The sequence below is a fragment of the Mus musculus genome, chromosome 3 (genome assembly GCF_000001635.26).
Source record: "Mus musculus strain C57BL/6J chromosome 3, GRCm38.p6 C57BL/6J".
Classification (NCBI taxonomy): Eukaryota; Metazoa; Chordata; class Mammalia; order Rodentia; family Muridae; genus Mus; species Mus musculus.
The window spans coordinates 54,700,323-54,714,611 of NC_000069.6; the positions used below are offsets into that span (position 1 = coordinate 54,700,323).

Genomic DNA, 14,289 nt, shown 5'->3' on the forward strand with positions numbered 1-14,289 from the left:
TTCATGCAAAACCACATATTATAAAATTGTGGATTTTGATATGTGTGCACGTTTCTAGATATGTGTTTAAAAAATTCAGGTGTTTAAGTTATATCATACTTGAATAAAATATATGGGACATATGATATAATATTTTAAAATATTATAAATAATTGAATTTATAGAAAACTGTCTAAACAATTTTTTTCACCAGTTAGCTCTTTTCAGGCTCAGCATTTCAGGTGACTTGACTTGCTGAACAACTTCACATCTAAGGAGATTATGAGTTGCTAAGAAATTTGGCCTTATCACTGTGCAGTGAAAGCAGTCCCCCATTCTTCATGCATAGGTTGCGTTTCTCTTTCTTTCTCCTTTCTTCCTTTTGTTTCTGTCTTCCCTTTGAGACCCCAGTGGGCCTTCAAGTATTATGATGATACTTTGCCTCAGCCTGCTGTATGCTGTGCTTATAGACATCAGCTGCCATGCTTTTTGTTGTTGTTTGTTTAAAACACTGCTTTTCAGCCTTCCTAGTGCTGTGGCCCTTTAATACGGTTAATATAGTTTCTTTTTTTTTCTTCTTTATTTTTTTGGTTTTTTTTTGTTTGTTTGTTTGTTTTTGAGACAGGGTTTCTCTGTATAGCTCTGGCTGTCCTGGAACTCACTTTGTAGACCAGGCTGGCCTCGAACTCAGAAATCCACCTGCCTCTGCCTCCCAAGTGCCGGGATTGAAGGTGTGCGCCACCACCGCCCGGTTTCTTATGTTGTGTACCCCAACTATAAAATGACTTGTGTTGCTACTTCATAACTGTAATTGCCTCATAACTGAATCATAATGTAAATATCTGATTTCTGATGGTCTGAGGAGACCCCTGTGAAGGTTATTAGACCCCCAAAGGGGTTGTGACCCACAGACTGAGAACCACTGGTTTAAAAGCTAGTATTGCTATGTAATAAGATCCATGCTGGCCTGGAACTCAATCTTTTTGCCTTGGCATCTTCCGAGTGCTGAGATTGCAGGTATATATCCATGCATAGTAAGTTTATGGTGTGAGTTATTTTGCCTAAAGCATGCTAGTGACATTACTGTCCTGTGAATTGTGACAGTTTCCAGGTATTCGGGATTGTAGTATGGAAAGGTCACCAACAGGTATATACTGTTTTCATAAACTTCACTTCTTTTTAAAGCAGAAATTAAGAAGAAATGTGAACTTGTTAGAGAAGCTTGTTATGCAGGAGACTTTGTCGTGTTTAGTAGTCAATCTGTACCCAGGAAATGAAGGCTATTCTCTGATGCTCAGGGGGAAAAATGGATCAGGTAAGACCGTATAAAGTATGCCTGCCACAAAACACCTCTGCTTTTGAAAGTTAGCTCTTAAAAAATTAAAAGTTGACCTTTAATCAGAGTTTATCCTGATTAAAAGACAAATTCTTATTTATTCCATACTCTTTCTCTTCATGACCTTTGCCAGAATGTTTGACATTGTTGTAGAGTGTAGATGATTCTTCCAGAGCCTGCATTTGAAAATTATTGTAATTGATTGTATCTTTAAAACTTTAGGTTAATTAATTTTGTTTTATGTGAATGGATGTTTTGCCTGCATATATATCTGTGCACCACATGTGTGCCTGGTACCTTTCAGGGTCCAGAAGAAGAGATTGCATACACTGAAACAAACTTATAGATGATTTTGAGCCACCTTGTGGGTGCTGGGAATTGAACAGGGGTCCTCTAGAGCAGCCTGAGCTCTTAATGCCTGAGCCGTCTCCTCACTCCCTATCTCCTTTTATATTTTACTTTATTTAGTTGGAGGTGGGGGGAGGACTGGGCCACTTGTGTAGTAGGTCCCAGTGAGAGCACTCAGGTGTTCAGGCTTAGTTCCAAGTGCTTTGGCCTTAGCCACCTAGCCATCCCGCCAGCCTGATTATGTCTTCGAGTTAATAGAACAGGTGATTCTTAACAGTTATATTTCTTTTAATGCTCTCTATACTTTAAGATATTTTAGCTGCATTTTATATACTGAGTATAAAAACTTGTAAAGCATTCATTGCCTTTTAAGTAATTTTTATTGAGACAGCAAAAAAATAGTAAACACTGAAGATATTTCTAAAAAGATTTTCTAATACTGGGGATGTGAAGAGCATTAAAACATGAATATTCTTAGATTTCACTGAAAGAGGCACCTCAGAATTGAATCATGTGAGCACTACAAGGAGCTTAGCTAGTGAAGAATATAGCTTAGTTGTTAGACTACTCGCCTAGCATGCACAGAGCTGGGAGTGTAGTCCATGGCACCGTATGAACCCGATGTGGCATCCCTGATCTAGAATCCAAACTCTTAGCATGCAGAGGTAGAAAGAGGATAAGACACGCCTATTTTCCTGTTCTTATTTAAAATGTTATCTACGCAACACGTTCTTTCAGCACTACAATATGGCACTCAAAGGCTTATGAGACTAAGCCTTTGAGCTGTGTTTTTAAGATTTATTTTTATTTTAATTTATGTGTATGTGTATATATGTGTTTGTATGGGTATGTACACATGAATGCAGGTGCCCCCCCCCCCCCGCCCTCCCCCCCCCAGTTCCAGTCACTTATGAGCTGTCCTGTGGATACCAGGTATAGAACCCAGGTCTTCTGCAAGAATGGCAAGTGCTCTTAATCACTGAGCCCTCTCTTTAGCCTAGTGTATTCTATTTTTAACAGTAATTTAAGTTACAGTCCTAACCTCTCTGTGAGCTGGTTCTTATAAACTTTGTTTTTAAATTGAGATTCTGAGACCATCCGATTGCCTTATGAAGAAGGAGAATTGCTTGAATACTTAGATGCAGAAGAATTACCTCCTATTTTGGTGGATCTCCTTGAAAAATCACAGGTAAGAAAACAAAACAAGACAAAATACTGTTTTACAAATAACATATGTATAATAGCATTGCTACCATAGCTACTTAGAAGGCTGAAACAGGAGCATCTTAAGGAAGTTTGAAGCCAGCCTGGGCAATGTAGCAAAACTCCATTTCTAAAATTTTGTGTGTACATATATACGTGTGTGTGTGTGTGTGTGTGTGTGTATACATACACATATGCGTGTGTAGATACATATGTGCATATATACATACACATGTTTATATATATGTGTATATATATGTATACATACATATATATGCAAAATGAAATGTCTTTTTTAATCCCTTTTGTGGCACTGGTTAGTGAACTAAGGCCTCATATATGTTAGACTATCAATTTACAACAAATATACCTGATTGCCAGAAAAAATGTTTTGTATGGTATACAGCATGTGTGTTGTGTGCTGTTTTAGTTGTTTTAGTTTAGTTTAGTTTACAAATAACATATGTATAGTAGCATTGCTACCATAGCTACTTAGAAGGCTGAAACAGGAGCATCTTAAGGAAGTTTGAAGCCAGCCTGGGCAATGTAGCAAAACTCCATTTCTAAAATTTTGTGTGTACATATATACGTATGTGTGTGTGTGTGTGTTTGTTTAGTTGTTACGTATCATTTGTGTGTGGTTTTGTTTTATGAGACATGAATTTGTTTGTAGCCCGGATGGCTCAGAACTGGTGATATTCTTGCTTCATCCCCTTGAATGCTACCGTTATAGACTGAGCCGCCACACACACTAGCATTCTCAGTAGTGTTTAAGGCATAGTGCCGAGGACTGCTCTCAGTGGGTCCCTCAACCTGCAGGGAATCAGGGTTTCCATAATCAGGTGGACAAGGAGTCGGCGGGATGACAAACAGACACGAACACAGAGAGAATGCTGTATCTGAATGTAATTTCTCAAAGTGAGCATCAGACTTTTTTTTTTTGGTTGGTTTTTTCGAGACGGGGTTTCTCTGTGTAGTCCTGGGTGTCCTGGAACTCACTTTGTAGACCAGGCTGGCCTCGAACTCAGAAATCTGCCTGCCTCTGCCTCCCAAGTGCTGGGACTAAAGGCGTGCGCCACCACGCCCAGCTGAACCTCAGACTTATATTAAGGTCATCCAAGGTACATTGAAGTTACCCTTTGCAAAACGACTTTTACGCAAACCAGAGGAATGCATACATAAAAGCTAACAGGAACCAATGGGGATAAAAATCAATGTTAACAACTTGGATCAAAAGCTGCCCCACCTAAGGTCAGTTTATTCTTAGAAGCCATGGGCAAGGGTTTTGTGCCCTTCCCATAGTTCCAATTCTAGTCTATTATATAATCCACCTTCCCCTTAGGCCATTGTAAATTCCTGTGTATGGGAGTGACTTGGCTGTTGTTCTGAGTATACTTTGTAGACTAGCCCTGAGATTTCTAGCTCTATACCAGTAAATTGTAATGCCTGATTCCTCTACTGTCTCACTGTCAACACTGGAGGCTTTTCATCTGAATGAGTGACATTCTTACAAGAATCAAAGCCCAAGATTGGCTCAACCATTTCCTAGGATATTGGAACCCTGGTGAAAGCTAATCTAACTTAGCTATATGTCAAAATCAATCCTTAGAGGCCCTTATAATAAAACAATATAGAAGGGAAGCACACAGATCCGTTCACTGACTAACGCAAGGACAGGTTTGGAGCATTCATTTTACAGGATGCCAAGGCTCCAGGAGACTGAGTTTCCCTGAAACTTTTTGCCTCAGAACTGCCTCCTAGCTTTTGGGCCTGTCACGCAGTTACTTACCACTGGAGTGGGTGTGGCAGCATAGCATGAGATGCCGCAGCAGTGCCGTTTAAAATGTTTATTGTACCTTACTTATTTGCTGCACTGCCATAGGCAGCTTAGTACTTCTACAATTGCTGTAATAAATTACCCTGGAAATGTCCCAAGGTTAAAATTCAATTCTGGAAGAATCTGTTTTCGCTGTTTATGAAGTGTGCTTACACATCAGAAACAAGGTACTTTAAAAAGTAACCTGGAGGTGACCACTTGCCCTGCTCTCCTTGCTGTCTTGGCCTGACTCCCATCCCTTCCTGGTACCAGTGGACCAATATTCTTGCATCTCTCTTCACACTTTCTTTGCTGTTATCATGGGTGAATTCCATTCCTAAGGCCTGCCCCTCATTTCATTTCTAAATGTTACCCTTCTCCGTGGCTTACAACCATAATTTCCCACCAGATACAGATCACAAACATGCTGTGTTCTCAACTTGAAAACCTCTCCTGACCTCATTGTTTTTCTCAGCTGCTGATTTAGAGGTCTCCTTATCACTTCCAAGCTTGTCTGTGATCTCCTTTTTATCATCTTTCTTTGCTCACCTATCCAGCACTCCTTAGCTGACTCTACCGGTGTGGCATCATTAGTCACTTTCTGTTTGAATTTCAGTCAGTTAGTATACAGGTGGAATGTTGCATGCCTTTCATCCCAGCATTGGGGAGAGTCGGAAGTTAAAGGCATCTTCAGCTTCATGTTCATTTAATAAGTAAAGTAAATAGAAAAATGATTACAGGGAAAACAGTTTACACATGTGTGGTTGGTTGTTTGGGGAATATTGAATGGATGAAGATACTGCCAATAGCTGGATGTTTAACTGAGTTGATTAAAAGAGGGTTGTTCTCATTAATCTCGGCTAGAGAAATAGCTAGTGGTTGGCCTTAGGTAGCAGGTTATGTGCTGTACAGAGCTTTAAGGGCAGGAGTGATTAGAATAACTAGGCGGGTGTAGGTAGGTATTGGTATAGTACGCTCCCAATGGCTAACAACAGAATGGTAAAAGGTGCAGTGTTGGCTTAATGTAACATTGTAAATAGTCATTGTCAAGATTGTGATTAGTAGATCCCGAGCATAAATAGAAGTGCTTTAAAGAAAGCGTGCACACAAGGAAGTAGCTCCTAGATTAACTGTTAGGATTGGGTCTGGTTGATTAAAGGTAATGACTACTATGGTGGTATTGATTTGGATTTGAGCACAAATAGCTGTAATGGTGTAAAATACCTGAAATATACATTTGCGAGGGATGGATAGGAGGTGAGTTGCAGCAAAGAGTGCTAAGGTTTCTTAAGCCTGCAACACAGCATAGTTGGAGTTAAGTCTGTGGCTAGCTCCTTTTGTTAGTACACTCTAAAAGTCTAGAAATTTTAGGAAAGCAAATAGTGAAGGTTTATCTAAAGGCTGAAATTCTGGCACAGTTGATTGACAGTGTGTAACAGTGACAAACTACTACATAACAATGGCGCAGCTAGCAGAGTGCAGTGATGAGCCTGGGAGCTCAGTCTCAGGAGCTACAGTAACCTCCCCTCTAACGTACGGACGCCAGAGTCATCCTGATGTCAGTGGATGCAATTGCTCTTTCATCCTGATGTCAGTGGATGCAATTGCTCTTTATAATGATGAACCTAGAAATAAATAAATAAATAAATAAATAAATAAATAAATAAATAAATAAATAAATAAATAAATAAAGGTATATCCAGTAAAGAGACCCACTGAATGTATAGAGCTTAAAGAATGGGAACCATTCACTACATGGTTGCTTATTTTGGTGAACTCGTTTATTATTTGAAAGCTTGTATATTATCTGAAAAATGACATTTACCTGAACATTGTTTTTTTTTTTACTTAACAGGTTAATATTTTTCATTGTGGATGTGTGATAGCAGAAATACGTGACTATAGGCAGTCCAGTAATATGAAGTCTCCTGGTTACCAAAGTAGGCACATTCTCTTACGTCCAACAATGCAGGTATGGAAAGTTTAATTAGAAAGTACTGGCTTTTGTTTTAGTTGGATTTTTATTAAATGTCTGTATATTTGTAAGAACATACCTGTTTTTTAAATGTTTTGTTTTTTCTAGACTTTAGTCTGTGATGTCCATTCTATAACAAGTGACAACCATAAGTGGACCCAGGTTAGTTCTCTCTCTAACCCCAAGTAGGCCACACTCAATGTGAAGCATCAGTGAGACGCTCCCTTGCTGACGTTAGAGTGGTGTGTTAGGTTGGATGCTTGGACAAAACCAAGGTTCCCTTACGAGCTTTAGGGTCTTGTACTTCCTGTATATTTAGAAATCCCTCAAGGAACTGCTTATAGTCCAGTCCCAGTTGTTTCCAGCCTTGCTGATAAACTGGAGTTAAGTTAACCAATGAAGCCTAATGTAAAAATTGTTTTTTTTATCCTCTTGAACAAAAGCTTCATTGTTACTATTGAAAACAAATAGATTGTGATTTTCCTTCATATAGGATTCTATAATTCTACAGGAAGCCTGGCTTTTATCCCTTCCTTCCTTCATCCCTTTCTTCCTTTCTTTTCTTTTTCTTTTTGAGGTAAGATCTCTAGCCTAGGCTGGCTTGGGATTTGAGATCCTGCTACCTGAGCCTCCTGAGGTCTGAGTGTCTCTCTCTCTCTCTCTCTCTCTCTCTTTCTCTCTCTCTCTCTCTCTCACTCACACACGCACACGCACACGGTCTAACAGGACTTCTTAGCGCTGACATCAGCTAATTGATACTTTAGTTCTAGCTCTTGTTTACCTGTTGCTTTGGAGAGAAAATGTCAGTAATGTGAGGTTATCCTCTGTGAAATGTGCTTGTGAATTAAGATTCAGTTTATCTGTAACTCGTGAGTGATGAGGTTTAATCTGGGCTGTTATTTTTCTATCTATAAGGTTGGAAGTTGTTCTTGTTAGAGACAAACTTGCATTCACACTAGAGAGCAGAAAGCATCATTTTCTTAAGCCGAGGACTAGTAAAAGAGAGAGTATAACTATTCTCAGATATTCTACCATTTCTGGATCCACTATTTTAAACAGCCAAATAAATACCCACTCCGTGGATGTGACTGTTTTATAAATCATGCAGATAATTCGGTTTCCATTAGAAGTTTCTTTATCTTGTTAATGTTCAAACTTGAGTTACTGCTACATTCACTTTAGTCTTCAGCAACTTCCTGAGAATATTTCTGGGTAAATGATGTATGTTTACATTATCAAAAATGCATCTGAGGCTGACATACAACTGTGTATTTCAGGAAGACAAACTTTTGCTTGAGAGCCAGCTGATTCTAGCTACAGCAGAGCCACTGTGTCTTGACCCATCGGTGGCAGTAGCGTGCACTGCCAATAGGCTGCTCTATAACCGGCAGAAGATGAACACTCGCCCAATGAAACGGTAACCACCAGCACTTGGGTAACACAGGCTCTTAAGTTTGACATCGTTGCTAGCCAGAGTGCCCTTTCCCTTGGCATGTGAGGGCTGGAATTCTAAGTTCAAAAATGGGATTTTTCATGGCCTTGTATTGTGGATTTATGTTATAGACCTTTTTAAAAAATATTTTCTGCATTATTATAAAGTAATATTTTCCTCAGTCTTTTAAAGAAGGAACTTTTATAAGTTTATGGTCTGTTCACCAAAATGGTTGTGAGGCTGTAAGAAGACTAGATAGAAACAGAAGGGTAGTTGCTTCACTGCTTCTCAACACTAATTGGAATCAGTTAACAAGGAAACAATGTGTAACTTAACGAGTTTTGAGAAAATACAATCACAATTTTTAGAGATTAGCTTATAATGACTGCCTCTCTAGTTCTGGATTCAAACTAGTGTGGCTCCATGGTCATGAGTATTTTGTCTTGTTCTTTTTCTTTCACCTGTGCTTAAAGCTTGCTGGTGTGAAAGTTGTATTTATAGATGGAGTGTGTGAGTGTGTGTGTGGTAAGTGGGTATCTGTGATGGAGTCTGTGATCTGTGCCTGCTCCTTTTCCCCGTGTGGTAGAGTTGCTGCTTCATTGCTTCCTGTCTGTTGTAGGTGTTGGAAGAGGTACTCCAGGTCCTCCCTGAACCGCCAGCAGGACCTCTCTCACGGCCCTCCTCCCCCTCAGCTGAGACTACTTGATTTCTTACAAAAGCGGAAGGAAAGGAAAGCAGGCCAGCATTATGACCTCAAAATTTCCAAAGCAGGAAATGTAAGTAGTCGCTAAGGTGCTCGCTGTACGAATGACTGGCTGTGCTTTAGGGTTTCCGAGTGACTGTACTGTTTTTACTTTTCAGTGTGTAGACATGTGGAAACGGAGCCCCTGTAACTTGGCTGTGCCTTCTGAAGTAGATGTAAGTTCATGAAAAAGCTGTACACTGACACAGGGTCAAAGGCCAGCATTAGGAAGCCAGTGCTGTGAGGAAGTGAAGGGAAGAAAAGAGCAGCTTGTTTGAAACAGTAAAAGTTGTCATTTCAAGAGTCTGTCGTATCAGTCATGTAAGTCTGTGGTATTGAGTGGACCGCCAATCCAGCCTCAGTTAGTTACATAAGAGCATACATTTGAATAGAGTTCTGTGTTAGGAGCAGAAAGAATGTTAAGGCTTCCAAATGTGGAAAGAGTATGGCATATTTTATATAGTGACAGGAAATGACCTTGTGCCATTCTGTAGTGGTCCTTCATAATTAACTCAAAATGCTTCCGTGTTCAAACTGGTAAAATTTAAAGATGAGTAATCTTAGAAATTTGGAATTACCAATAGTATTGTTTACTAATATTCATAAGACACATGAGTGCTAAGTGATCATAAAGGCATTATAAAGGACTATTTTAGATTTCATTTTTTGTTTCTCTTAGTATGTATTTTTTAGATATATATTTGGTGTGTGTGTCCGTGTGCAGACTATAACACATATGGAAAACCAGAGAGCAACCATTGAGGGATGAGTCTTTGCTTCTACCACGGTATTCCTGGGCTGCAGACTCGGAACTTCAAGTTTCAGTGGCAAGAGCCTTTACCTGCTAAGCAATCTTGCCAGTTTACTTAATTCTTTATGATAGTTGTTTCAAAAATTATTTACTATTTCAAGAATGCTTTTTGTAACAATTCTAGCAGTTCTTGCTGTTTTAACAGTTAAAGCACAAAGCCAGAGACATCTATAGACTATGTATACAAACCAAGAAAGAAAGCCATATTATCTTGTTGCATATGTGGCCTCCAGGCATCCAGTGCTCTTAACCTCTTAACCATCTGTAGTCCCACATGCGACACTTAATTAAACATATCAGGAGGTTTAAAACTTGACAAGTGCTTGGTGATACTGCTAGTTGAGACCCTTGTGCCCACATTGATTCTGTGAACTGTGCAGGTTCTTGTCTTTGTTCCGATACTGACTATATTTGATTCAACATCTTCATTGTTTAGGTGGAAAAATATGCTAAAGTGGAGGAATCCATCAAATCTGACGACTCACAGCCAACAATGTGGCCAGCTCATGTAAGTAATCAGTTCCAATCTCTTTGACTAATGATCCAGTTGCCCGTGTATTTTTTTTGTTTGGAGACAGTGTCTCTTTTGGCCCAAACTGGCTTCAAACTTGTAGTGTAGTCAAGGTTGACCTCAGACATACTGATCCTCTGGCTTTCACTGCCCAGGTGCCAGACGTGCCTCTTCCGTATTGTAAAGTATGTTGTTTATAAGCTGGGCTCTGAAGTTATTAAACAGAAAACAACTTTTAATGTATAAGTTTTTTTTTAAGTGTATTTGGAGTACTTGTGGGCTTCAGGAAAATATAATTAACCCTGAGTGTGTTTTTCACTTTACAGAGAAGTTTTAATATAACACTACCTTTTTATGTGGGGCATTGGAGCCCATGCCTGTAATCTCAGCTCTTGGAGGCAGGGGCAGGAAGCTCTCAACTTGATGGCCAGTCTGAGCCACATAGGGAGCTATTCAAAAACCAAATTAGGAGTCCAGCCCAATGGTACATAACTGTAAGTCCAGAATAGGGAAACTGCTGCTGGGAAAAAGATGTCTCTGAGACAGCCTGGGCTACAGAGTGAGACTCTTTCAGAAAACTAGTGCAATGTTCTGTTCTGCCTACTTGTTGGTGGTCCTCACCTGTCTTGTTTCAAATTAGTGTGTTCTTGTAAAGATGTTCTTGTTTGAGCGGTGGTCTCCTGTGTGACCGAGGCTTGCCTGGAACTTTGCTTCTTTACAGCTGCTCTCTCACTTGTCGCCATTCTGCCGCCTGCCTCTGCCTCCTGAGTACTGGGATTATAGGCATGTGCCACAGTGCCTGGCTTAAAGACAGCTCTGAAGGGAAATGTTCTGATGCTCTCATCGTAATAGTCTCTTAAAGGGAGAAGTTGGAATAACATTTTGAATGGACTCTAAGCACAAGATAATAAGATTTATAGACATCTTTAGGATGTTTTGTATGAATGGCATATGACAAAAATATTTCCACTTTGAAACTTTATACTCAGATTGTTAACTATTGCAGTTGTGTGTACAATGAGTGAATCTCTGTGAGTGTCTTCCTGGCTTGGAGAGATGCCACATTGGAGCACTTAGCATAAAGGAAGGTAAAGAAAGGGCTCTGTGAACTCAGTTCCCTCTGAGGGCTTGGGTTGTTACATTCCTTTACATTTATTTATTTGTTTATTATTTGTAAGACAGGCTCTTATGATATAGTTCTAGCTGTCCTGGAACTTATTGTATAGACCAGGCTGGTCTTGAAAGAGATGAGCCTGCCTCTGTCTCCCAAGTGCTGGAGTTAAAGACACATGCCACCACACCTGACAAGTCCATGTACCTGTAATGTGGGAATGGCCACACCAGCCATGGGTTTTGTTGACAGTTGGATGAGAAACTACTTGTTAAGTGCTGTGACAATGTCCAGTCATTTTTTTTATACTTTTCATTGTGTGTAGAAATGTATAACACTTTCCTAATAAATGATTCAATAACATGCACAATCATACATGGCCTTAAACATTCCTTTAGTGCCATGTATATAGCAGACAGAAGTTAGTCTTTATTTTATTATTTGTTGTTGTTGATAACTTTTGCTACTTGAGAAGAAATGACTTGGGATTCTCTGTTCTTTTCAGGATGTAAAAGACGATTATGTATTTGAATGTGAAGGTGGTAATCAGTATCAGAAAACAAAGCTGACCATCTTGCAGTCTCTTGGGGATCCACTTTACTATGGTAAAATACAGCCGTGGAAAGCAGATGAAGAAAATGACAGCCAAATGTCTCCATCCCAGTGAGTCCTGATGAGTATATGTAATAGACAGGGCCATCCAGAACCTATAGAGAGCTACCAAGGAGCTGCTTGCTAGCTGATGAGTACATTTCCCTCTGAGGGTTGGTACCTGATACAGAACAGTGTGTTTTGACAGTGGATGTAAGGTTGAGTGCAGTTGTTACTTAGAATTAGTTTTTAAAGAGCAGATAATTATATTCAGGATAGTCTTGGGATTTCGTTGTTGGTATATTTTATATTACTGGCAATTTATGTAGTTGATTTTCTAAGTGGTACATCATTAGTGAAGGGTACTAATTATCATTTTTGGTTTGGGAGTAACTGGGGAGTGTAGGCAGGGTCTGTGACTCCCTAGTTTGCCTGGAACATGTTATGGAGACAAGGCTGGTCTCAACTCCCTGAGATCAGCCTGCCTTTGTCGCTGCCTTCTGAGTGCTGGGATAATTTTGATTCTATGGTTTCTTCGTTTTTTTGTTTTTTGTTTTTTAACAAATCACAAAATGAAAAAAAAAAAAAAGTAGAGTTCAGTTGTATGTCAAATTATTGTTAAAACCCTTACCAAAATTTGTGAAGAACGATGGGTGTTAGAGTTACTTCATACCCAGGTAACAGTCGCCACGAAGAGCTAGCAGCAGTTCGTGGATTGACAGCTATCAGCTGGTTTGATTATGCATATCTCTGAAGTTCGTCCCTCATTCACCATGTGGCTATGCCAGCATGGCTACAGTGTAAGGCACAGTAGCTGCGCCTTTGTAAAGGTGCGGTTCCCATGGCCATGGACTGCTTCGGGGAGACGGCTGATGCCCCTGCCGTTATTCTGCAGGATCTGCACTCTTCTACGTTCTTCCATGTTCAGAACCTGAGAGCTATGAAGCTTAGGTTTGGCTTTCCTTAACTGAGTGCTTCTCTTTCATTTTGTATTTCAGCTCCTCTGCTGATGACCATTCAAACTGGTAATTAAAAAATAAGATTCACTTGTTTTAATATGTTAAGTTATAATGTCAAAATTTTAAAAACTGGAAAAGATTTTTTTTTTTAGTATTTCTTAGAAACGATTTTTGTTTCAGTTGGCAATAAGCTTTCATCTTGTGTAAAATAAGTTTAAGAATGACTTCCAGAATTGAGTTAAGTGAATGAAAAGCCACAGACCACTCAGTAGTTGAGTAATTTTACTAGAGGGACAATGTTTGTAAACTTGTATAGTGGTTCTTGGTAATTTTATTCTAGATTGTGTAAATTACAAATAAACATTAAAATAAATTTCTCCTAAGGTGAGCCAGCCAAATTGATTATTTTATGATGAATGTACAACTTGAGCATTATCTCTCATGTTTAATTAAATTTTTAATGTAATGATACCTTGGTAGAGTTTTAAATGAATTTGTAATATATTGATGTGACTAAGTGTGAAAGGCTTTAAAGATTAACTCAAGCTGTTTTAAGACACTCTTGCCTGAGACTTGTCTTTCTTGGTCCGTTTTAGGTTTGTCATTGGGTCAAAGACTGACGCAGAGAGGTAAAGTGCGTTTGCTTCTTTAGTGTTGGTTAGAGTGGGTGTGAAGCTGCATTTTTGCAGGGGAGAATATCCTATATTTGGGTCATGGATGTTGATTTTGCTACATATTTAACTGGATGTTCCATCATCATTACTACCTTGGGTAAATCACTTAAAATCTCTGAGGTACATTTTCTTGATATTTTAATGAGCATTAATAAAGACTATATAAAATAATTTGTTTTAGGTAAGAATACTTAGGTATATGAGACATGATTTTAAGGGGGAAGTTTATAATCCAAGTCTAAGGGAAAAGAAATGAGACATTTTGTTGTCTGTTTATTGGTTTAATTATATTGTAGTCAAGGATGACCTTATAATTTCTCTATTAGAAATAAGATCTTAAAAGTATACCTGTAGGTGCATTCATTCATCATAGTTAGCAGAAAAGATTTAAACATTACCTCGTCATTGGAAAGATCAGAGTATGGTTCTTTTCATGACATTCATTTAGTGTGTGTGCTTGTGTTGTTCCTCAGAGTTGGGTGGCATGTGGGCGTTGGTTACTCCCTCCACCGCAGCGCTTCAGGGGCGTGTACCTAGGTCGACAGGCTTGGAGGCCATCTCCACAGCACAGAACACACTTTTTAAGGCAGGGTTTCTTCATGTAGCTCAGTCTAGTCTTGGTGTCTTGACCAGGCTCTCTGCCTTTCTGCTGTGGAACAGCTGGCCTGTGCTATGTGGCTGATGAGAATTCACCTTGAGGCTCTAGGTTTAGGTCTTGGAACTTGTGGTTGGCAGTTAGGGGCACTTGCCACGATGTGATTTTTTTCTGTTAAATCTGGTGGGACTTCTTTTCCTATAATA

At 39.3% G+C, this 14,289-nt stretch overlaps 1 protein-coding gene across 35 annotated transcripts in view; it reads left to right on the forward strand.

The window, feature by feature from the left end:
- The window catches only part of Supt20 (SPT20 SAGA complex component), a 36,004-nt gene that overhangs the window by 7,563 nt on the left and 14,152 nt on the right, over positions 1-14,289 (forward strand). For 20 of the 35 annotated variants that reach the window (XR_001783729.1, NR_152184.1, NR_152185.1 and 17 more), the window contains 11 exons: positions 1,165-1,294; positions 2,749-2,852; positions 6,538-6,654; positions 6,766-6,819; positions 7,935-8,074; positions 8,709-8,865; positions 8,951-9,007; positions 10,079-10,150; positions 11,770-11,927; positions 12,854-12,880; positions 13,411-13,443. Coding sequence is in view for 24 of the 35 variants with exons in the window: in XM_006501801.1 (XP_006501864.1) it covers positions 1,165-1,294; positions 2,749-2,852; positions 6,538-6,654; positions 6,766-6,819; positions 7,935-8,074; positions 8,709-8,865; positions 8,951-9,007; positions 10,079-10,150; positions 11,770-11,927; positions 12,854-12,880; positions 13,411-13,443 (1,049 nt within the window). In the remaining 11 variants the exon portion in view is untranslated. The remainder of the gene's footprint in view (positions 1-1,164; positions 1,295-2,748; positions 2,853-6,537; positions 6,655-6,765; positions 6,820-7,934; positions 8,075-8,708; positions 8,866-8,950; positions 9,008-10,078; positions 10,151-11,769; positions 11,928-12,853; positions 12,881-13,410; positions 13,444-14,289) is intronic. The other 15 variants (XR_375560.3, XR_001783730.1, XR_003954365.1 and 12 more) reach the window with 1 other exon arrangement.